We start from the raw sequence: 26,128 nt of genomic DNA, 5'->3' as shown, positions 1-26,128 counted from the left end.
CAGGAAGTAAACATAAAAAGCTTTCTATAGAATGACAGCAAGCTGGGATCTAGAAAACGGTGAAGAATTGATACAGAAAGTATATTGGAAAATTGTATAACTTTCTATTAAACACACAATAACATTAATTTGATAAAATGGGAATACCCCTTTAATTTTAGCCCCTCTGAGAGCTTTGTAGTACTACAGCATATGTTATAACCAGCACATACTCTAGGTAACCATATAAAATGAATATAATCCTAAAACTTTGTTTTGATAGTAACGTCATATGACAAAAACCTAGAGGAAACATGGTTGCCATCAATGTCTTTCCCTACGATTGTCTCATCAATATTCCCAACTTCATAAGAAGTGACTAGAGCAGGAGGTAATACCCCCCAGTTGGCCTATGCATGTTTAAATGAAACTACGGGAACCAACTATTAGCCTGTTAGGTCCCAAATCATGAAAAACCTATAGTTGTGACTACATCATTTATTATTTTCTACATCATCCCCAGAATTTTGACACAATCTCATAACTGGAGCTAGAAGCACTCTAATGACAAAAACATTTTTTTTGCCAGTCCCTTCTTTCCATTTTTGTTTAGTATTTACAACTAAAATAATCACAATTCTGTTTTGTCTAATCCCTTTTGGGTTTTAATATATATGGACTAATATATTATAGCCTATTATAAACAGAACAGTCTACACTGTAGAGGTCCCCAACCGCCGGTCCGCGGACCAGGACCGGGCCGTTGGGGTCTATCAGCCGGTCCGCGCAGGGGCGAGCGCCTCCTGCTGTACGAGGGGGCGGCACCGAGCTCCCGCCAGCCGGCCCGCATCCTACTCCCACGCGCGCTCCGGCCCGCACTCCAGACAGCAAGAGGCTCCCTGCCCCAGCCGACACTGAGCTGCCGCTTGCCCCTTCTGCCGGCCGGAAAGCGCCGAGTTCCCGCCGGCCGCCCGGAACCGACCTCCCGTTTGCACGCCCTCCACCCCCTGCCCGGCATGCACCGATCTTCCGACCACCTGGCACCGAGCTCCTGCCCGTATGCCAGTTGGCCGGCACCATGCTGCGGCAGCCCACTGGACAGCACCGGGTGCCCGGCTCCTCCACTCCCCGCATACCTGTCAGGACCATAGAAAAAGGTAATGTAACTTTATCTGTGCATGTATATATTTATGTGTTCGTGTATGTATATGTGTGTGTGTATATATAAGTGCATATGCTGTATGAGTGTTTATGTATATTCTGTATATGTTGTGTATGTATGTGTGTGTGTGTGTGTGTGTGTGTATGTATGTATGTATGTGCAGTGTGTGCATATGCTGTATATACTGTTTGTATATGTGTGTATATATGCTGTATGTATATGTTGTATTTGTGATATTTATCAGAGCTTCTATTTTGTACTACATGGCAATACGCTGTATGCATTTTATACTACATGGTGATACGCTGTATGCATTTTATACTACATGGCGATACGCTGTATGCCTTTTATACTACATGGCGGTATGCTGTATTCATTTTATACTACATGGCGATACGCTGTATGCATTTTATACTACATGGCGATATGCTGTATGCATTTTATACTACATGGCGATACGCTGTGTGCATTTTATACTACATGGCGATATGCTGTATGCATTTTATACTACATGGCGATACGCTGTATGCATTTTATACTACATGGCGGTATGCTGTATGCATTTTATACTACATGGTGATACGCTGTATGCATTTTATACTACATGGTGATACGCTGTATGCATTTTATACTACATGGTGATACGCTGTATGCATTTTATACTACATGGTGATACGCTGTATGCATTTTATACTACATGGTGATATGCTGTATGCATTTTATACTACATGGCGATACGCTGTATGCATTTTATACTACATGGTGATACACTGTATGCATTTTATACTACATGGCGATATGCTGTATGCATTTTATACTACATGGCGATACGCTGTATGCATTTTATACTACATGGCGATACGCTGTATGCATTTTATACTACATGGCGATACGCTGTATGCATTTTATACTACATGGTGATACACTGTATGCATTTTATACTACATGGCGATATGCTGTATGCATTTTATACTACATGGCGATACGCTGTATGCATTTTGCATTGCTTTATTTTTACACCAAACCAATATGATGGATCTGGTCCGGACACTCCCTGATATCTTATATTATAAGCTCCACCCCTCCTCTGGACAGTGTCTGGATATTACTGTGCACAGTGGTAGGTTTCCAAAAAAAAACGTGTGACGCATACAAATTCTGTGTGTGATCCTCCTCATCATAGCTAAATAAGAACATATTGGACGCCACTAGCTCTATTTTTTTTATTTCTATATTTGTAATGCTGGTATATGCTATATATTGTAGGATCAGTGCTTTTTTTTATGACATTTGTATTTTTATATTCTTGTACAGCTTAAGCTACAAAAAAAATGTGCACGAGGTAAAAAACTCTTGATCTAAAATATGCCTATGCTCTTTGTTGGGTGGGCTGAAAAGACCGGCATTTGGATCAGGCTGCATTAGGTTTAATAGGCAGAGATATATATTATTGGTATTGTTTGTCTTTTATTAACTGGTTTACATTCTGAAGAAGTGTCAAATAATTGACACGGGTATTTTATTACCTGTGATATATACTGCAACTGTGATGTTGGTACTTATAGTGTAGCAATATAAGCAACAAAAACAATCCCCTAAGGAGACACCAAGGTAAACAGTCAACTGTATGCACCAGGTAATCTCCAATTGGTACCGCAGTTTGTAGACCTAAAATGGTATTTTAGCGGATACCAAAAGATTGCAGAGTACTGACCACTATAATTCAAAAATTGAAAAGCAGAAAGTGGCTATATTAAAATATAACTTTTAATTAGGTCAAACAATAAAATGTAAGACATACAGATCACACACACAAATAACACTGAATGACGCCGCTCAGCCATAGACCACCATTACTCAATAGAATGTAATCGTGTATAGCCAAAACAAGAGTAACAAAGATTAGTACTCATATACACAGGACATAACTAGTCCAGCCATTAAACACTACTCTTAAACTTGTAATCGTGTATAACAAAAATAATCGTATATAGTCAAAACAATTAATACTCATATAGACAGGGCACAGTTGGTTCAACCATTTCATGAAACAATATTATCACACAATGCTCTTATAATAAAGAGAGTGGATCACTAGAGCCTTGCGTATATAACCACAAATGACATAGAAATGAAACAAAAATGGAATGGTCTCACCCAGTCATGCAGCTTGATGGACAATGGCTCGATTGTGGTGATGGGATGATGCAGGACAGGTAGCCCCGATGGAGAGGTGGCCCTTCACTTCTCTTGTCACCCCTTTGCTCCCGCCCTAACAAGGGCGGTCCCACACTTGCCCTGGTGTCTATGCTGTCCCTAGATGTCCATAGGGTGTTGAAAAACCTTTCAGGCAGATGTCTTTAAATACCAACGCGTTTCCCCCCGTTTCTTCCGGGGTTCATCAGGGGATACCAAGCACGTGATCACTCGGCACCAGATAAGGTTACCGGGGTCAATGCCTGACAGATGCTTCCCCGAGTGTCGAGGTAAGCAATAGTGAGGATTGGCAGTGGCCGTTCCTCCAAAAGACCGGGCAGGCACTGGCGTGCGGGTCTCTATGCTGGCGTGCGCAGTGTCCCATTGCGCATGCGCCATTCAAGTAGTGCGCTTCCGGCAGTCAGGCCCGCCCCCCTGTGACGCATACTGATGCCTATGAAGCGTCGCTCGTCATGGGGGTGGGTGGGTACTCTCAAATGTAGATCGGACACACAGGGATTTCCCTATGTATGAGGTAACCGGTTATTCGTGACCCCTTATTGTCCGTAATGCAGAATGTGACAATAGTCACAGTAATAGGATATATGGAGAGATAGTACTGTCTGGACGGAGTTTTAAGAAAGGCTAGAAGATGTATTGCAGGCCGGAACCATAGAAAGGGATTTGATACACTTTAGTACAAAATATAATTAGACAGGAAAAAGACTTAATCAACTAAAAAAACAAGCATAGCTAATAACCTCATTGAGGCCTTTTGGTGCCACCGTATCTAGACGGAATATCCATCTTGATTCACATTGTAGCAATTTTTTGTCCCAGTTACCCCCACGTGTGGGTCTATCAATCTTCGTGATGCCATGAATTTTCAATACTTTTGCATCTCCTCCATGTTGGTCATGCACATGTCTTGATACAGGGGTGTCATGGTGATTTCTTATATTAGATAGATGGGCACCAATTCTCCGTCGGAACTGCATGATCGTTTTTTCCCACGTATTCAATGCCACAATCACAGACAGCCCTATAGATAACCCCTTCCGATTTACAATTAATAAATGTGAGTATGTCAATAGTCTCAGTAGTCACATTTGAAGTAAATCTTTTGCAATTCATAATAAAGGGGCATGCTACGCATCCACTGCAGCGATAGGTGCCTCTAGTATTATGTGCATCAAGCCAAGTGCTCTGTCTACTTGGGACAAAGTGACTATGCACAAGACGATCTTCCAGTATGTTATAGAAGGAGATGGTCCAACGACATCTTTGATGTCTGGATCCATACAAAGTATGTCCCAGTATCTAGTTACGATGTCTCGTGCTGCTTGGGCACCATTGTTAAAGGTCGTAATGAGTCTGGCGTGGCTGTCAGTTTCCTGACGTCTCTTCGTGTCCAGCAAGTCGGACCGATTTACTTATAGTATACATCAAAGTGCGAATGCAAAGGCAACATTATAAATTTCGGACACTAAACCAGTGACTGGTCCTGTGCATCCTATAGGGTCCCAATGCAAAATCTTGAGTAAACAAATACTGCAGATTGATTCAATGAGTCACTAGGGAATCTGACTGGCAATCTGACTCTGTGCAGCGCTGCATAATTTGCAATATATTTGCTATATAAATATCATGCTTGATTTTGATGGTAGCTTTCCCTTAAATGTCTATTCTATTGCTGATCTAAGGATTTACGCCGCCAGGGGCGAACAACACATATTGTCATTCTGCTTAAATTTAAGGGACCGCACCAGTAACCAGCACCCTAGATGCATCAACAACCACAGGACAGTACAAAATGCCACCTGAGAATTTAAATACCATGGTACATTTACATCCAATACTACATTCAGAGCAGACAAGCATAGTGCAGACCCCAGATCAGATAATAATAGTACTTATTATTATAGACCCTAGAACAGACAAATAAATAAACAAAAACTGGCTCTTCTTCATTTTCCTGCACCACACTGCAGTTTCCTCTCTTCTCCACACTCTGCTGTTTGTATTCGCCAACATAAGGACCCAGAGCACAACTGTGCCAGGAGCAGGAGAGAATTTGGTAGATTTACATGACAAGTGGCACTCCTGGGGCCTCTCCTGCTCTGCATTTTGACGCTGGTGCATGTATAAAGTCAGGACATTTAGCAGGAGAGGACCAATGAGGACTTCTCAGCAGCACTCAAAGCTACCCAGCCCCCTGCACCAATGCAGGGGGATTTTATAAGGGGGTTTAGGGAGGGTCATTGTTTGATGCTTAGTAAAGATAAATACTAAAATACTTCTCCAAGATTAAAATAGTGATGCTGTGGTCTCTTCTAAAATTGTACATACTTTTTCTCTGTCTGACTTCCAAGTACTGTATATGCTAGTTTTAATGTTATTCATAATGTGGTTTTTAAAGGTAAATACCCATCTTACCATAGTTAATCTATCTTGTTGAAAGTCTTTTTTTTTTTTTTTTTTTTTTTTTGGCTACAGATGTGGTAACCAGCAGTGATGAATCTCCAGTGATAGCCTCGGCAAAAATGAGCCAGCGGCAGGGTAAAGACGCATATTTATCACCAACCAAAGACTTGGTCCAGGCTACACTAAGCCCCAGCATCATTCACAGTCATGGTAAGATATTGAGTCATTATTATTATTGAACTATGTTTTTGTTTTTTGTTTTTTTTGTTTTTTTTTCAGATGTTTTGGTGGTACTGGATTTTTGCTTCTCTTTGTTGTAACTTTACATGTATGTTTCATTCAAAGCATATCATCTTTTATTTCAATATACCAAACCCCTGGAGTATGTGTTCTTTGAAATAAATTAGGAATTGAACATTGCAGTTTGTTTAAAGTTGAACTCCAATTTTTTTTTCTATTTGGAGGGCAACTTTGCCTAATACTTTCATTATTTATGCCCAGCAGTTTCTTTTCTAGTTTAGCCTGTTCCTGCAGAAGCTGTCTCCCCTGGCTCTACTGCTTATATCTGTCAGCCGTAGCTTGTTTACACAAGAAAGTAGACACATTCTAAATGTCGGAGGAAAGGGGCTTCTGCACCCTGCACACTTTCGAGGTAGGGAGGAGATCATGTTACGCCCCCTGTGTGAAGCTAGCAGAAGATCCTGGTTATCCTGGAATATTGGAACAGAAGGGCTACACTGTTCCACATTAAAGCCTCCATCCCAGTCTGTAATTCTGCAGAATTTTCTCTCTATGTTTCTAATGCTTTTTCATAAACTCTTCACTACCCCCCTCCACTCTGTACACTATCAACATAGTAGGGAAGCTGCTAACCCTTAGTGTTCACACAGCATAATCTTTATGCCACTATTTTACTACTGGTTTTTGTTACTTATTTCATGCTCCATGCTCCCCATGTGATAGAAGCTAGTCAATGTATGGGTCATGTATGTACACTCTAAGCATTATATTCACTTGTAGCAATCTACTAAGATTGTTACTGTTTCAGTTACTTCATGAAAGAACACAAAGCATTATTGGAAGTGAGGGCTTATAATTGACTTGGCATTAGGTCAAATACTGGAAGAGTTTAGTCTCCACCCTCTTCACTGCTACCGAGGAAGATTTTTGACAAGTAGCTGCAGAACAGAAAAATGTCATATTTCTGGTAAGGAGCACAATATGGGCATTGTTTACTTTGTTTTCAAAATTATTTCAGAGTCGCTGGGTCTGATCAGACCTAGTACAACTCTGCCCCAATCATTTGCCCCAAAGGGGTTGTTTTCTTCTCTAACTGAACCTCTTTTAGATGCCCCACTTACAATGGAAAACTGTGAAAGTGTCCCCTAGGGGTCTCTTATGACCTTATAAAATATAAAATAAAACACAAACACCCAAAATATTACCGTTATAACTATTTAGAAATAAAGATTTGATATTTCCCAATACAATTTTCCCTACAATATATAAAACATTGCCATAGTTTGCTTGAGACTATACATGTTATGTATTTAAAAATGGGGAATATTTACAAACTGGGGTATTCATTTATAATGGTCATTTTAGTTAATTTCAAAATTGAAAATAATATATACTATACATTTTAAAAATAAATGCCATTTTGCCAGCAGGGACTTCTTACATTGTATTTCACTATGATGTATGGACTCCCACCCATTGTACTGTACTCTGTCCGTGGAATCAGGTCAACACCTGAGAGGAAAGTGGAGGAGAGTAAGAGATTATAATTATCTGCTGTTTATATTGCCACAGCACACATAACTTAAATGAGAGGAATAAAATAACCAGTCCAATATTCCAAAAAAATAAATCTTCATGCACAAGTTACTTTTAGGTTCCTCAATCGCATTTGAAAGGCATTTGTGTCTTTCTGAGCTCTTCTTCCTACTTCTTTGACCCCAAAAAAACTGTACAGATATGTCTACTACTGCTACTGTGGCTGTGCTACGGTGCTTCGCCCAAAAGTGACATCTAGTTGAGGAAAAGGAAACCCTCCCTCCACATATTGCACTTTAGTTTAAAGGACATCTACCACCAGGATGAAGGATTGTAAAACAAGCACACAGCCATACTGGTGTGTGCCCCTCTGGCAGGATCTGCTCTTCTTGTGCCCTGGTTTATACAAAAAAAGATTTTAAAATTATGCAAGCCCGGGAGATCAATGCACAATCCCAGCAGTATGCGACTATCGCAATCCCGTCTGTTTTTAAGCCTAATGACCGCGGTGTCTATGGGGCGTTACCGAGACGATCGGCACCCTCCATACAGGACACGGAGGTTCTGATTGTTGCTATGACAGCCCTGGGGTAGTTTTTTTTTTTTTTTTTTTCTCTGGATCTACAATTATAAAATATACAGTTTTGACTTGCATACAAATTCAACTCGAGTACAAGATAGGTTCCATAGGTTTGTTCTTAACCTGGGGACTGCCTGTATTCTGCAGAGTCAACCATAAAAAAGCTATATAAATTGGGTTTCACTGTAATCATGATGACCCTTAGAGTTACGTTTTAACACATTATTATATGCAACAGTAAGCAGCCTGAAAAAAGATGCTAAAGACCATAAACCAGAATTAATGATTTTTTTTAAGCCCCCACCAAGAAAGAGTTAATAAAATCTCATTATTAGCTATTGAACCCCTCCTAAATGCTGTACCTTAAAAGTGACTCATCCGCAAAAAAAAATATTCACCCATATGTCCACATTCCAAAAAAGGTAAACATTTTATAGCCTGTAAAATGTGGCAATGCAAATCTGCTCTGAATGGCACCTATTTTTGTTCTATGCCCAACCAGGTGCCCATACAGCAGGATACCGCCACATATGGGGCATCCTCCTACTCGAGAGAAATTGGGTATCAAACTTTGTGGAGTTGTTTTTTGTCATTTAATACTTTGTGACGGTGTAATTTCTTGCCCTTTTCTATACAGGCAACATAGTCATGATGTGGGAAGAGGTTGAGGTTTCCCCTTTCGACTCGCTGGCTTCAACCTATGAATAAATTTGTGCTCTTATTTCATTTTTTTTTTTTTCTTACGATCGCCTATGTAAATCATAAAAAAATATTGTTCAGGTGGATTGCAACTGCGGATACTATCCTTTTGGTACATTTGTTGTGCAGGTTGGGGGGGAGGCGTGATTTGGTGTCTGTCTGTGTGTGGCGGACAGTATGTGTATATATTGTATTGTATTATGTATTCCCTCTGGGCATACACATTTAATGAATTTGCCATGTATAAACATTCCTTGAATTAGATGTTATTAAAAAAAATGTTCCTGTGTCAAGATAATTTCTCATAAATGTAGTCATGTTGTCCCTTAGAAACGAGATATCTTCCTCGGTTACGACCACCTCACATTTTGGCAGCAGTGGCCAGACATGCGCTATTGAGTCCTGGCTGACCTCCTGGCTTCAGAGTTCATTACCACAGGACGACTGTGGGATATGCAGTAACTCCTGAACATTTCATATACTAAAACCTTTAGTTTCTTTGTGCGATCGCTCCAGCAGAGGTGGCAGTATCCAAGGACACAGTATTGTTTCTAAGGGACCATATTACTACATTTATGAGGAATTCTCTTCACACAGGTAAAAATTTTTAATAACATCTAATTGAAGAAATGTGTGTATATGTATGTATGTATGTATGTATGTGTGTGTGTGTGTGTGTGTGTGTATATATGTATGTATGTATATATGTATGTATGTATATATATGTATATATATATATATATGTATATATATATATATATGTATATATATATATATATATATATGTATATATATATATGTATATATATATATGTATATATATATGTATATATATATGTATATATATATATTATATATATATATATTATATATATATTATGTATATATATATATATTATGTATATATATATATATTATGTATATATATTATGTATATATATTATGTATATATATTATGTATATATATTATGTATATATATTATGTATATATATTATGTATATATATTATATATATATTATGTATATATATTATATATATATATTATGTATATATTATGTATATATATTATGTATATATTATGTATATATATTATGTATATATTATGTATATATATTATGTATATATTATGTATATATATTATGTATATATTATGTATATATATTATGTATATATTATGTATATATATTATGTATATATATTATGTATATATATTATGTATATATATTATGTATATATATTATGTATATATTATGTATATTATGTATATATATATTATGTATATTATGTATATATATATTATGTATATTATGTATATATATATTATGTATATTATGTATATATATATTATGTATATTATGTATATATATATTATGTATATTATGTATATATATATAAATATATATATTATGTATATATATATATATTATGTATATATATACATGTGTATATATATATACACACTCACCGGCCCCTTTATTAGGTATACCTGTCCAACTGCTCGTTAACACTTAATTTCTAATCAGCCAATCACATGGCGGCAACATGTAGACATGGTCAAGACAATCTCCTGCAGTTCAAACCGAGCATCAGTATGGGGAAGAAAGGTGATTTGAGTGCCTTTGAACGTGGCATGGTTGTTGGTGCCAGAAGGGCTAGTCTGAGTATTTCAGAAACTGCTGATCTACTGGGATTTTCACGCACAACCATCTCTAGGGTTTACAGAGAAGGGTCCGAAAAAGAAAAAACATCCAGAGAGCGGCAGTTCTGTGGGCGGAAATGCCATGTTGATGCCAGAGGTCAGAGGAGAATGGGCAGACTGGTTCGAGCTGATAAAAAGGCAACAGTGACTCAAATCGCCACCCGTTACAACCAAGGTAGGCAAAAGAGCATCTCTGAACGCACAGTACGTCGAACTTTGAGGCAGATGGGCTACAGCAGCAGAAGACCACACCGGGTGCCACTCCTTTCAGCTAAGAACAGGAAACTGAGGCTACAATTTGCACAAGCTCATCGAAATTGGACAGTAGAAGATTGGAAAAACGTTGCCTGGTCTGATGAGTCTCGATTTCTGCTGCGACATTCAGATGGTAGGGTCAGAATTTGGCGTCAACAACATGAAAGCATGGATCCATCCTGCCTTGTATCAACGGTTCAGGCTGGTGGTGGTGGTGTCATGGTGTGGGGAATATTTTCTTGGCACTCTTTGGGCCCCTTGGTACCAATTGAGCATCGTTGCAACGCCACAGCCTACCTGAGTATTGTTGCTGACCATGTCCATCCCTTTATGACCACAATGTACCCAACATCTGATGGCTACTTTCAGCAGGATAATGCGCCATGTCATAAAGCTGGAATCATCTCAGACTGGTATCTTGAACATGACAATGAGTTCACTGTACTCAAATGGCCTCCACAGTCACCAGATCTCAATCCAATAGAGCATCTTTGGGATGTAGTGGAACGGGAGATTCGCATCATGGATGTGCAGACGACAAATCTGCGGCAACTGTGTGATGCCATCATGTCAATATGGACCAAAATCTCTGAGGAATGCTTCCAGTACCTTGTTGAATCTATGCCACGAAGAATTGAGGCAGTTCTGGAGGCAAAAGGGGGTCCAACCTATTACTAGCATGTTGTCCCTAATAAAGTGGCCGGTGAGTGTATATATATCAGATTAATGAAACTGAATGTGAATGCCCAGATGAGAATACCCTTTTGATGACTTCGTATCCTTGTCACTACTACTGCTATGTATCCTGAAATCGTGAACAAGAACCACATGTTTTGCATGTAAACGATGTATATGAACGTATGGACATATGAGGGACGTATACGTCCCCCATAGGCGACTATGGCACCCGGACTCTGTACTGTGAGCACAGAGAATGCAAAAAAAAAAAGAAAAAGCATGCTCTATCTTTGGCTGGTAGAATGGCCGTGTGGCTCTATTTCCTATGGAGAGGGGAGGGGTGAGCCTCTCCAGCATGGCTATGTTCGTGTGACTGTAGCCTAATTGATGTGGATTAGCCATAGATTTCACTGTTTGCATTGCAAATGGGGAAATCTGGTAGGAAGCTCTGCAGCATAAATTTTTTGCCTCTACAAGAACTTCGGCACCATGGGCCCATCGTTTGCGGCCTGTGATATCTTTACCACAGGTCAATGCCTGCTTATAGAATTTTTTTCTGATACTGTATATGATTAGATCCAGGGCCGATTCTAGACTTTTTGCTGCCTGAGGCGAAAATTTAAAGTATTGCCCAATTACCCCCCCCACCCCCCACAACCCTCTACCCAATGATGCTACATCACACACTAGTATTCAGTCAGTGACACAGAAATTAGTAGTATGTAGTACCTTACAGGTGATAATCTGCTCCATCAGGAAGAGGACTTCTTTACGAATTCTCCCGACCACGGTTTATCTCTGCTGAATGCACAGTCAAATGTCTTCAGCTCCATGCAGCACAACTCCACACGGTGCCCCTTAAAATACCACAGTCGCTTATCCTCACAACACGACTATACTCACTATTCCCCCACTTAAAACATATTTTATATAGCCCCCCGAAAAAAATATACGTATATAAAGCACACATAATTTATTATATATACCAGGCCCCCTGAACTACAGAACCCATGAATATAAATTACCTAAGCTAATTTATACACATATCTGATTTATTTATAACAGCCCCCATATACATACTCCTAATAGGCGTTGATGTAATTGTTTTTTCAGGTAGTGCAGACTTGCCAGCATCCACCACCGCCTGCCAGGGTCTGTAATCTGCCTCCTGAGCGGGGACTTAATTCTGTCTCATGGTAGATGCGGCCCTGGTTAGAGCTGTTTTTTTGTTTTGTTTTTTTTTTTTTTGGGTACTCCACTGTAATACACTGCAGAGTTTTCTAAGAAAATTAGTGCTACTGAAATCTCATTGTGAGTTTTAGCAGTGCTTTGTCCCTTCAATAACTTATAGCAGTGGTGGCGAACCTATGGCACGGGTGCCAGAGGCGGCACTCCAAGCTCTTTCTGTGGGCACCCGGGCCATCTCCCCAGCACACCAGACAGGTCTCAAAGAATTTTCCTAGTTCCTAGCAACTTAAAAGATGCTGCTTTCAGTGATAGTTACTTGGCAACTTGGGACTGTAGGAAGAGGGAGAATTTGTAGACAGGATTCTCTGTGTACACAGGGACACTGGAAAGAAGCTACAATTATGCAAATTTTCCCTCCTTCCTTCTACTGTGTCAGTGTCCTCACAAGGCCAGTATGATTGAACGTTGTTGAAGAACAGGGATCAATAAATTACTGCTTTAATTTTTGATTGGCACCTTGCGATAAATGAGTGGGGTTTGGGGTTGCAGTTTGGGCACTCCGTCGCTAAAAGGTTCGCCATCACTGACTTATAGGGTGGAGTTTGTCCAACATATAAGATGTGTGCTGCTGAAGTGAGATTTAATCACATTTTATACACATTTCTTCCATGTTGTTTTAAATTCATTCCTGTTCACAATTTTGATGATGTTTTCTCTCCAATTGTTTTGTAGATTATGTTCAGTTGTATTTTTTTTCTTGGTACTGTTTTAGAATTCAGACATGTTTTAAAGGGAATCTGTCACCAAGGATCTCATTTTTACTAAAGACAGATTGTCAAAGCCCATCACACCTGGCGTGCAAAAATGCTTCTCTGCCTTTTCTAAGCATTTGCATTACAATATAATTGTGTGTTATAACTTACCTTGCATCCTGATAAAATCCTGGGGTAGTCACAGTGGATGGGCTTTGGTTTGGATGCATTTCAAAAAACAACATGTGACTTGTCTGAGCTGCAGGCTGCCTCCATGTTTGTGCTCCTGTACAGCTCTGTCCCTCCTCCACTGATGTCATCTCACCAGGCTGTGACCTCTGAGCAGGAGGTGGAGCTGTACAGGAGCACAAAGGTGGGGGCCAGGCTCTGAGGAGTGAGTAACACAGACAAGGCACATGTTGTTTTTTGAAATGCATCTAAACCAAAGTCCAGCCCCTGTGACTACCCCAGGATGTATGTCAGGATGCAAGAGTAAATTATAACTCACAATTATATTTGAATGCTAATGCTTATAAAAGGCAGAAAGGCATATTTGCACTGCTGGTGTAAGAAGCTTCTGCAACCTGTCTTTAGTGAAAATGAGGTCCCTGGTCCCAAGCCAAGACTATGGCTAAGATATAAATAATAATGTGATATAACATAACTGGGAAAAGTTGGGTTTTTGTTTACTTTTTTTTTTTTTATCCACTCCAGGTTTTTTCATGTAAGATTATAAGCCAAAATAAGATATCAGTCACATGTTGGGACCATGCATTAAGACTAGCGTTTTGCATGGTGGCCCCAATACCCTACAAGTGGCACATAGTGGGGCATATTTACTTACCCGGTCCTGTCGCGATCCAGCGGCGCGTTCTCTATGGAGGATTCGGATCTTCCGGCAATTCACTAAGGTAGTGCGCCCGATGTCCACCAGGTGTCACTGCTACGCTGAAGTCCGTCGGAGTTCACTGAAGTTCACCGTCCTACCCTGGGTGCAGGTAAGCCCGTGTCAAACGACACTTTTTTAAAAAAAACTACGGCTGTTTTTCCGAATCTGTCGGGTTTTCTTATGGCCACGCCCCCTGATTTCCGTCCTGTGCATGCCGGCGCCGATGGCCACAATCCGATCGCTTGCGCCAAAAATCTGGGGCAATTCAGGGAAAGTCGCCGCAAAACGGTAATATTCGGGTAACCCGACGGAAAAACGCGATTCGGGCCCTTAGTAAATGACCCCCAGTGAGTCTAATTTATGAAAGGACACATGCCTTCTCAAAAATCATGTGTGCAGTTTCAGCAGACCCATCTACACCTGCATATTTCTTTCTTCACCTAATTGTTTTCCTTGATATTTCTTCAGCATTTATCTCCTACACCAAACACATAACCCCTGGCTACAGACATACACTGCAAGGCTTCCAGTAGCAGCTCTCCATCTCTAGCACTTCTGTACCCATAGATATAGAAATGTTGATATCACATTCATTGTCGCACAATTCTAGGCCCACAGCCAGAATTCTGACTTCAGCGATACCAGGTTGGCACATGTGCACAATGAACATGATGTCAGCATTTGTGGTCTGACATACAAGGGCTACTGCTGGATTGCGGGGTGCCCTCTGGAGAGCCAAGTATCTCTCTCTCTCATATTTTTTAAGAAAGCCTGTCCGCTCAGAGAATTTGCAGAACAAGACAAAAAAAACCCATGAAAACAATATGGATACCCCTCCTAAGATGAGAGCTGCACTTTTTGGGTTGAATATTTGGGTTTTAGAGAATTTCTTCAGTACAGTTTGTTGGTTCTTTTATTTATCTTTTTTATAATTACATATTTGTACAGCGCTTTGTTTACAGAAAATTTACAGTGTCCTTCAAACTGTCATAGAACTTTCCACTTGCTATACTGGTTTGTTAGCCTTTCCCTCCAGTTTATATTGTTAAGATGAGAGATGTGGTTAGCATTGAAAGCAAAAAGTGCCATTCTGATCATTTCATTTCCATGATGGGTTAAGTTTACACGTGGCAGATTAGTTTAATGCCTGAAAATCTATTGTGTGCATATGTTGGAATCCTATAGTAAATATTCAGTATTTTGTTGTTCTAAACACCTGCAGAGAAGTAAAAAATATTATTTGGACCACTATTAATTATTATATATTTTTTTACTGGGCCTAAGGCCTGAATGTTACAGGCTGCAAACACATCAGCAGTTCTTTTTGAGGGCCTTTGTGTCCTTAAAGGACATCTACCACCATGATCAGTGGCCAGTATATAACGAGTGCCTTCCCCCTTAGTATATAGCCAGCAGCCCTCTGCCCAGCCTAAAAAAAAACAAAAAACCTGTCGCCTTTCTGACGCCATCCTCAGGTCCTCTTCTGACTTCAGCTCCATCTTCGTCTCCCCATGCGGTCCCGTCGTTTGCACCATGATGTCAGCTGCTTCCGCTGACATTATAGTGCATGCCGATGGCACTGTGATGTCGGGATCATAGAAAAGCGGGATGGCGTCACACGAGAGGCGTGAATTCCCAGCATGGGAGAGGGAGGTGGTGAGGGCATGCCTAATTAGCAACTAGTAGTGCTGGACATCTTGTCCCCCGCACTCTGTGCTGCTAATTATAACTTTATTTCTAGGTGATCCCGGCTTCTCAATATTAGCATCGGACAGCGACAGGATCCAGGTGTAGAGGAGTGAGGGTGAGTATTTGTTTTTTTTCTTTTTAAATGTGTTTTAGGTGGTTGGTTTGCTTTAATATGCCTTTCCTTGAAAAATGTACAAGGTTGTTTTTTTTATTGCATCCTGCATTCTCCTGAGTTGTAGGGTAACCTATAAATGTAGCATTCCCTAAAATCCTGTAAGCAAGTATCATGGTATCCTTCCTTGTAAAGGGATGAGATTCATAAAAGACAATCCTCTATGGCAGTGTTGGCGAACCTATGGAACAGGTGCCAGAGGCGGCACTCTGAGCCTTTTCTGTGGGCACCCAGTACATCGCCTCAGCATGAAGTTCAGACAGAATCTTCCTATAATGTTAGGTACATTTGCCCTAAACCTTTCAACTGTGTTGGTGTTCTTTAGAAGGCTGAATGATTAAAAGTTGTCAAAGAACAAGGAGAAATACATTACAGCTTAAATTGCTGTGCTGGTGCTTTGCAATAAATAAGCGGCTTTTGGTTTAAGTTTGGGCACTCAGGCTCCGAAAGGTTAGCCATCACTGCTCTATGGTGTATATTTTCAGAGGACAAATTCAAGAATTAGAGTCTTGTGTACTTGAGTAAATTTGAATAAGATGATAATGTCAAAATGTTAAGCAGTGCTGTTAGATAAGATGTACCCAAATTAGATTTAACGATATATCCTTAAAAGGATTTCTTAGATTATTAAAATGTGTCTTCTTACCAGCACACTGCCATATACTGTATAGTGGTAGTGCTTGGAGTTGCAGCCACATGCACTTGAATGGGGCTCAACTAAACACTTGCCATGTGTTTTAAGGTTGTGTTGTCACTGCAGAGGTGTTATGTAAATTTATCACCTTAAATAGGATAAATGATAATTATTTATAGAATGGAAAGGCCCTGTAAGGTATAAGTATTCTATTCTTTATAATATGACTAAAAACGCAGACTGGCAACCGCAAAGAAGAAATGACTTTTATAAACACTGTAACTGTAGCACGTGATGGACTTGTTTATGTATTGCATAAGAATCTTTGCACAAGTCATGTATTGTATTCAGTTGAAAATGACTTTAACACATGCCAAGCTGGCAGAGCGAATACAATGTAATTTTAACTGGAGTTCCAGTCTGGCTACATATTAACAATTTCAATAAATTCATGATAGGCAGTCCAATGTTCTATCTTTTTATGCCCTGAAGTTGCATAACATTCATTAAAAGCAAGTAATGGAGCACCACCCGGGAGCTTAGCGTCAGACAGTGCTTATACATTAACATATGAAAACTTTTAGGTCTTTGTGTTCACCCCATATGATGTAACACAGCAGTGGCATGTTGAGCATGTGAATGAATCTATAAACATTCAGTGTATAATTGTGCTATACTTAATTAGACAGAATATTACACATGTGAGTAGGGTAAATAGGGAATTACATATCACAAATTCAAACAAATATTTAATGTTTGGCGCAGACTACTACTGTACACATTATCAAGTCTGGGAGATCTGCACAACTCCTAGTAAGTGGTTTGTGTGCATGTTCTCCACAACAAAGGCACACAACAAGCCCTACTGCTTATGGTTTACATGATCTATATCACATGCAATATAAGGAGAGCGCAGGTGCTATTTTATCATATCAGGAGAGGTCACATTGGCAGCTGTAGGTCCATAAATATATTACATACACTGGAGGAGGTTTATTATAACTAGTGTTGTCTATAATCATTGTTTATCTCCCACAATAAGAAACCAAATTACCTAATACATAAAACCTGCCCTCCACGGGGTATCTCCTGCACCCGAATCTCTAACCTTTGCCAGCTAGTAGAGGGTGTAGATGTGAGATATAACCTATTCTCGATATGTCCAGTGTTGACTGTGAAACACATTTGTAACTTGTATGGCTCACACTGAAATTTCAGTGTGCCGTCCCCTACAGAATGGTACTTTTCCACGAAGAGCACAAAATCAAGGATCATGATATAAATGTCTGACAATAAGAGCATGTCTTTGTTTACATGGGAATAACTGTAATATGTGATATGGACAAATTTGGACTTGTACCGTAAAATTTACAGGAAATATAAACTCCACTGATTCTCCTTTATCATACATGCAAGTGGCAGCAACTGAGTGGGAGCAGGCCCGTGTTTCAATAGGAAAATGCTCAGTTAGAAAAGTGTATGGTTGCTTTGACAACCATGCCAGCGTTGTGTGGGCTTAGTTTCATCCAAACCAAGAAGGTACTATCAAGGACAATTTATTTACTTATTAGAAAATGTATGTGCAAATAAATGTCCTACTGACGGTATAATCTTACATCTTTTTAATGTGGAGATACCTGGTGGATCTTCTTCCCCTTTCCTTCTAGTATTTTATTGTTCATCACAACATTTATCTGCAACTAAATCCCTTCCCAGATATCCCTCTATAATATTAGAAACTGCTCTTTAGTATGCATATATTCCTGCTCTATTGCTGTGAAGTACTTGTTAACATGAGGGGGGGGGATGGGCGTCGAAAGGTGAGTACACCTCTCTCTTATAGAGTCGAGTATAAACACTTATTATAGTTGAGTATATATGGTATATCATTGAAGCTACAATCTGCTTTGTCTTACTGATATCATATCAGTATCATAATATCAGAAGAGACAAGGGGGGGGCAGATCTACTATCACTAACACAAAAAATATTTTCGTGGCCAGAAAACAATTGAATCTCCCTATCAGCCACTCATCTTTGTGGGAAAGAGAACGTAACGGCAGATTTTCTAATCCCAGATTTTTTATTTTATTCTATGGAGGACAATTTGTGTTCATGGAAGCTTTTAGAATGATAGAAATAAAACCTTAGAAGCCAGGTGCTGATGACCAAATCCCCTTAATTTATTGATTCATTGATTTGAATCCCACTAAGTGTAACCACCTGTATAGAAGGTGTACAACGTTTGCAAGGCTAGAGCATTTAGTTATATGTGGACACAAAATCAGGGGGAACAGATATCAGCTGTGATCTTATGGAAGCAAATGTTGCTGCTCATCCCTCTGGGAAGGGTTCAAAGAGGTTGGCCACTTTTCAATGAATCTGTTCCATTAGAAATGTATCTGTATGTACACTGCTCAAAAAATAAAGGCAACATTCAAATAACACATCCTAGATCTGAATGAATAAAATATTCTCATGGAATACTTGGTTCTGTTCAAAATTGTATGTGCTGACAACAAAATCGCAAAAGAAAATAATCAATGGAAATCAAATGTATTAACGCTTGAAGGCCTGGATTTTGAGTCGCCCACAAAATTAAAGTGAAACAACACAATACAGGCTGACCCAACTTTATCTAATGACCTTAACCCTTAGGCGCACCAGGACGTTATAGTACGTCCCCGAGGCTACATACTGAGCGCACGGGGACGTTCTATAACGTCCTGCTTCTGGCACCGGCTCGCATGACCGCGGCGTGTAAGGGTGTCTGCGCCGTGAATCGGATCCCCCGTGCCGCTTACCGGGGGATCCGATCCACTTCTGGGCAGCTCCGAGGACTGGCATGTGCCTCGGAGCTGCCCGGTTGCCATGGCAGCCAGACCCCTTCCGGGTCTGACTGTAAACTGTCTGAGCATGCGCAAGCTTGCTCAGACAGTTTACACTGCTCTACAATAAAATAGTATTGTAGAGCAGTGTATTGGACTTAAACCAGTGATCAGAGCATCACTGGTTCAAGTATGTATAAGTAAAAAAAAGTAAAAAACACTAAAGTTATCACATTACAATAAATAAAAAATAAATACATTAAAATATAAGCCCCTAAAATGTCACTTTCCTATAAAAACACTTAATAAAGTATAAAAAACACAAAAAAAACCCGCATATTTGGTATTGCCGCGTCCGTAACAATCTGTATAATAAAACCGAATCGTTACTGGACCCGCACGGTAAACGCCGTAGAAAAAAACCCGCAAAAACGTTCCGAAAAAAGATAATTTTTAATTAATACCCTATAAAAAATGCTCTAAAAAGTGATTTAAAAAATGTTATGCACTCCAAAATAAGCCCACTAAAAAGAACAACTCTTCTCGCAAAAAATAAGCCCCTAACTAGATTTGTCAGCCGAAAAATAAAAAAGTTATGCATATGAAAAAATGGTGATTCTAAAATGAACAAGATTTTCTCCAAATTGGTTTTTATTCAGTACAATTGAATAAAATACACAAAACCCCCACATATTTGGTATCCCTGCGTCCGTAACAATCTGAATAATAAAACAGAATCGTTATTAGATTCGCAAAGTGAACCCCGTTAAAAAAAACCCAAAAAAAGCTAAAAAAAAAAGACAATTTTCAATTAATACCCTATAAAAAATGCTCTAAAAATTAATTTAAAAAATGTTATGCAATCTAAAATAAGACCACTAAAAAGAACCATCCTTCTCGCAAAAAATAAGCCCTTAAACAGATTTGTGAGGCGAAAAATAAAAAAGTTATGCATATGAAAGTCGGTGATGCTAAAATTAACAACATTTTTGCCAAATTACTTTTTATTCAGTAAAAATGGGAAAAATAAAAAATCTATATGAATGAGGTCTTTTCGTAATCGTGGCGACCCATAGAATAAAAATAATATACTATTTTTATGGTATGGTAAACGGCCAAAAAAAAAACAAACAAAAATCTTCCTAAAAAGTGATGATTTTCATTTCCTCCACCAACAAAGAGTTAATAAAATCTCACCAATTAGCCTATAGATTCCCCGAAATTACGTACCAGAAAAGTGCATCTCATGTGGCAAAAGAAATAAGCCCCTATAGGTCCACATTAAAAAAAGAAAAAAATTATAGCCTGTACAATGTGACATAGCAAATCTGATCTGGATGGCGCCTCCTTCCCTCCTATGCCCAGGCGTGCGCCCATACAGCAGGTTACCACCACATATGGGGTATCCGTGTACTCGGGAGAGATTGGGTAACAAACTTTGTGGAGCCTTTTTTAATTTAATCCATTGTAAATGTTTAATTTTCCACCCAAAATGAGTGTATTGTGAAAAAATATTACAATTTGCAGACTGCACCTCCATTTTGTTTTAACCCCTATAAAACACCTAAAGGGTTAACAAACTTCTTAAAAGTGGTTTTTCATACATTGAGTGGTGTAGTTTCCACAATGGGGTAATTTATGAGTCTCGCTATTATTTAGGCCTCTCGGTGTCAATTAGAAGTTGAGCAGGTCCATCTAAATACAGGTTTTGGTGATTTTACAAAAAATGTGAAAAATGATACCTAAATTCTGAGCCTCATAACATTCTAGTAAAATATGTGGAATCTTAAAAAACCATGCCAACATAAAGCAGACATTTGGGAAATGTAAGTTATGAATTTATTTGGGTGCTATGACTGTCTGCATCAAAAGTAGAGAATTTAGAATATTGAAAATAAAGAATTTTTCCAAATTTTTGCCAAATTTTGTTTTTTTTCATAACTAAACGCAAAAGATTTCATCCAAATTTTTAAACTAATTTGAAGTACAATGTGTCACGAGAAAACAATCTCAAAATCCCCTGGATATCTCATAGCGTTCCAAAGCTATAACCACTTATAGTGACACAGGTCAGATTTGAAAAATGGGACCGCGTCCTTAAGGCCAAAAGAGGCTGCGTCCCCTAGGGGTTAAACAAGTTAAAATGAGGCTCAGTATTGTGTGTGGTTTTCACATGCCTATCTGACCTCCCTACAACACCTCAGAATGCTCCTGATGAGATCACAAATGGTCTTCTGAGGAATCTCCACCAGGACCTGGTGGATGGAGCGTGACATGATCTCCCAGATGTGCTCAATCTGATTCATGTCTGGGAACAGGCGGGAACTCCAGCCATATGAGGTCTAGCATTGTCCTGCATAAGGAGGAACCCAAGGCTAACTGCACCAGCTTATGGTTTCACAAGGGGGTCTTAGGATCTCATATTGGTACCTAATGGCAGTCAGGCTACTTCTAAAAAAAAAAATGCCACCCCACACCATTACTGACCCACTGCTTAATAGGTCAAGCTAAAGGATGTTGTAGGCAGCAGATTTCTCTCCACAGAGTCTCCAGAGTCTGTCACATGTGCTCAGTGTGAACCTGTTTTCATCTCTGGCAAATGCCAAGCATCCTGAACAGTGTTGGGCTGTGAACGGATGTTGGCGTTTTGGCTTGCCGCAGGTCATTTAGCAGGGCCCTGGCAGTACTCCTCCTATTCCTGCTTGCACAAAAGTGGATGTAGAGGGCCTTCTGCACGATTTTTGCTCTCCTGTGGCCCCCTCCACGTCACACAGCAAAGCTTCTTGCCACAACTCGCACTGATGTGCCAGCTAGCATTGGTACTGAGAAGTGGTCTGTGGTCCCCCTGCAGAACCACTTTTATTTTATCGATTTGTCAATCTGTGTTAATTTCTATATCAAGATCAAGTGGACAGTTTGATTTATTTGGAGTTAAATTGTGTTAAGTGTTCCTTTATTTTTTTTACTGTGTATTTTTACCTGTGCTTTTGCCTCCATTAATAGTTTGAGCTTTTCCCTGTTCTCACCATGCTGAGCCCTATCTCGCTGCTCTAAGCAGTCCTTGGGGCATCTCCCACTATCTTCTATCCTCTCACAGTCCCTCCTCACTGACAGACACAGGAAAGGCGAGTGGTAGGGAGTAGGATTAGTCATAATCTTCTGCTGCAACTCCTCCTATTCAGCAGAGCTCTGACTTGTTAAGAAACAAGCATGGAAAGTATAAAACTAAGCATCAGGGACTATCCATCAAGTCACATGGGCAACTTTTGTAAAAGAGTGGTTAACCGCTTTAATTTTGGGCCATTGGGACACAATTGTGGAGTGTAACAAATTTACTGGATAATTAAACTTTTGTGAAAACATTAATGAAGAGTTTATTATTTGAAGTTGAACTGGTGTGCAATATTATTTGACCCCTTTAGTCGCAGTGCAGCAAAGTCACTCCTGAAGTTCATTGAGGATCTCTGAATGATCCAATGTTATCTTAAATGACTGATGATGATAAATATAATCCATCTGTGTGTTATCAAGTCACCTGCTCTGTGATTAGTCTCAGGGTTCTGTTCAAATCACACAGAACATCATGAAGACCAAGGAACTTGTTGAGGAGATGTTTAAAGCTGGAATTTGATACAAAAAGATTTCAGACTTTAAACATCCCAAGGTGAACTGTGCAAAATAATCATATTGAAATGGAAGGAGTATGAGACCACTGCAAATCTACCAAACCTTAGTTTTCACTGCATATTCCAGCATATTCACCACAAGATCAATAATTTACATGGAACTTAAAAAGAGCCTGTCACCAAAATGTTCACAAATACAGCTAGTGAACTAAACGCCATATGAACTAAACGCCACCCTTCTATTAGCTAAATTTGTAAATGTTCAAGTTAATTGCAGTATAATTAGTCTGAACAAGTCAAATGTGAAACTATATAGCCAACATTTTGGCTGAAGCTGTGTCATTCAAGGGGACAATAATTCCATGTTTTCCAGCAAACCTACAACAGAATTTCTGAAAAAGAAGGGAATCGGAGAGGTGCAGTTGCCCCGCCAAATTGCAGACCTCAGCCCCGTTTTTTACTTACTGTTGGTCATCCAAAGTTGTAGTTGTTATTTTAAAACCTTCTAGGGACATGACTTTATTTATTTTAAAGATGTCCTTACATGTGCAACAATAGCCTCGAAAGCGGGTATACTCCTTACTTTGAAAATCTAGTCTGCAAAATGGCAATTAGGAATTAATCAATGAAAGCTCACATTAACTTGCACTGAAACGGTCCTCTATTCTTTGTGGTGTAAAACCAATCTTTCCTAATTCTGTCCTGTGATGTCTAAGGTACATAGAGGTGCAGAAAACAGATGCCTTTCTGCACAATGATCACATAGATATTGTTGAATACAAATGACTATTGTGAGATTTTTATTATGTTATAACAATTTGTTCTTTATTTTTGTATAATGTGATTTTTTTTTTTAAAGCTTACCGCAGTTACGAATATAGTTTTTCCTCACGTCATGGATTCCATGGAAACGGCAATAGGCATGGGAAAGTATTTTTAATATTTGACGTGATATACTCTCACTATTTCTATTTTACCTTTATGTGAACAACCTAAAATATGTCAATCCTCGGTGTGTGAGGCACAGTTTCGTTGTGGCATGTACATTAAGCTTTCCAACTCATTGGTAGTTTTCCCTTTGTTGTTAGGTTTTTCATGATTCTGTTAGATGGCCAATGAGGAGAAAATTCTTTCACCACAGACCTTTTTATTCCCCACTGAAAATAGGTTGAAAGCCTTCATGTGTTTCTTTTGTATTTGGTGCATTATTACTGAGCAAAAGTAAATGACGTGGAAAGTGTAAAAATAAATACATTTCCGGTAGTCCTTAATATCTGTCCTGTTGTGATGATAAATTGCTTATTTGACATTGACATCTCTAGTATATACTGGATTGTATACCTTTAGAGTAAAGCATAAAAACATTGAGGCAAATTAATTTTCAGCAATTTGTATCCGGTGCCCTGCGGTACCAGTTAATACATAGGGAGATGATAATAACTGACATATTTAGCTAGGCGCCTACGTCAGGCGTACAATTCTATGCTAGGCCCTGCCTGGCGTATAATTGCGCCACAAACTTTCATGAGGGGCAGGAGGGGAAATAATCGCAATTACTAGGGATTTGCTAGTAATTATGATTATTTCATGGCTTGTTTGCTTGATATCTGATATGCAAGCCTTGATAAATCTCCAACTTTGTATCTAATGCTGAATAATACATATTGCATTGTTTTAGTATTCTTTAGGGGCTGGACAACTAGATTCAGATTGAGAGGAGGGGGAGAAGGGTTTTTCACTGCTGATCTGGGTACCAGCAGAAAGCGAACACTCCTTGTGAAGACTGTTGTAATATAGAATTAATGTATTGTCTTGACGTTACACCTTTCTACCTGAATCCTGCAATGTATTGCCTACTGCTGAACTGCCGTGACTTGGTTAATTACCATGACCCAGTCTTAGTGAAAGCACAAGCTCCTGCCATATTTCACCCTGAATTGTGGCTCCCCTTGTATGGTTCTGTCAGAACATATATAGTGACGTCCCATTCAAAGTACATATTACGACCCAGTTAAAGGTCTTGGAGGTCATATGTGAATTAATGGCAAATCAAAACAAAGACCAAGGATTGGCTAAGCAGTCAAGTGTGGAATGGATGTGATGCCTGTTACTCGAATTCTACAGGATGGGTAACAGCTGCTGGAACCTAGGGGGCCATCCTGTAGAGGCAAGAATCGGGAAACCCTTTCATTTGAGACATTTTTCTATTTTGAATTGTCCTTTCAAAAGCCATAATAGTTTTTTTTTTTGCTCTGTTATTGTGGCTAATACCTGTTTTCTTCAGGATTTTTTGTTGAGGTTCTACCCAAAACACAATTTTCATAGAGTTTAAAAATAAAAACTGTTTCCTTTTAATTTGAGGGTCAGAACTTTCTTTTTTATTTATTGCTTGAAGGGAACCTTTCAGCAGAAATTGACCTAATCAACCACTACCAGTATGTTGTCAAGAAGCTGAACACCTTTCGGATCGTGTTTCTTCCATAACCCAGTGTGATGGCAGTATCCAGAAAATCTACTTTGAAGTGAGATGCAAGCTGGTTGTAATTGATGATTCTACATCGAGAGGCATCACTACCAAGATCTCCTGAAGTTCGATGTACAATGTCAATCACAGAGGAGGAGGCGTTCTGAGCCTTCCCACCTTGACTTCAGTGTTGAACTCTCCTCCTCCTCGACTTTATAACCAATTACATCTTACTTCAAAGTTGATTTTCAGGACTATGAAAGAAACAATAACTAGAAGGTGCTATTCTGCTTGAAAATATTCTGGTAGTTTATTCTAGTTTTAATTCATGAGAATTTTGTGTTGAAGTATCTGTAGACCCAACATAAGATAGCTATGTTACAGTACTGTATATATAGTATATTAATTTTCAGAAAATGTGATTGGAGTTCAAATCC

At 39.2% G+C, this 26,128-nt stretch overlaps 1 protein-coding gene across 9 annotated transcripts in view; it reads left to right on the top strand.

The window, feature by feature from the left end:
- Positions 1–26,128, top strand: part of OSBPL8 (oxysterol binding protein like 8) — a 153,438-nt gene that overhangs the window by 84,313 nt on the left and 42,997 nt on the right. For all 9 annotated transcript variants that reach the window (XM_072146772.1, XM_072146767.1, XM_072146764.1 and 6 more), the window contains one exon: positions 5,834–5,971. In XM_072146772.1, the coding sequence (XP_072002873.1) occupies positions 5,881–5,971 (91 nt within the window). In that variant the 5' untranslated portion in view covers positions 5,834–5,880. The remainder of the gene's footprint in view (positions 1–5,833; positions 5,972–26,128) is intronic.

This window comes from Engystomops pustulosus, chromosome 4, assembly GCF_040894005.1.
Source record: "Engystomops pustulosus chromosome 4, aEngPut4.maternal, whole genome shotgun sequence".
In the NCBI taxonomy this organism is placed as follows: domain Eukaryota; kingdom Metazoa; phylum Chordata; class Amphibia; order Anura; family Leptodactylidae; genus Engystomops; species Engystomops pustulosus.
The sequence above is the reverse complement of the archived record's forward strand: the minus strand, read 5'-3'. Positions and strand labels throughout refer to the sequence as shown.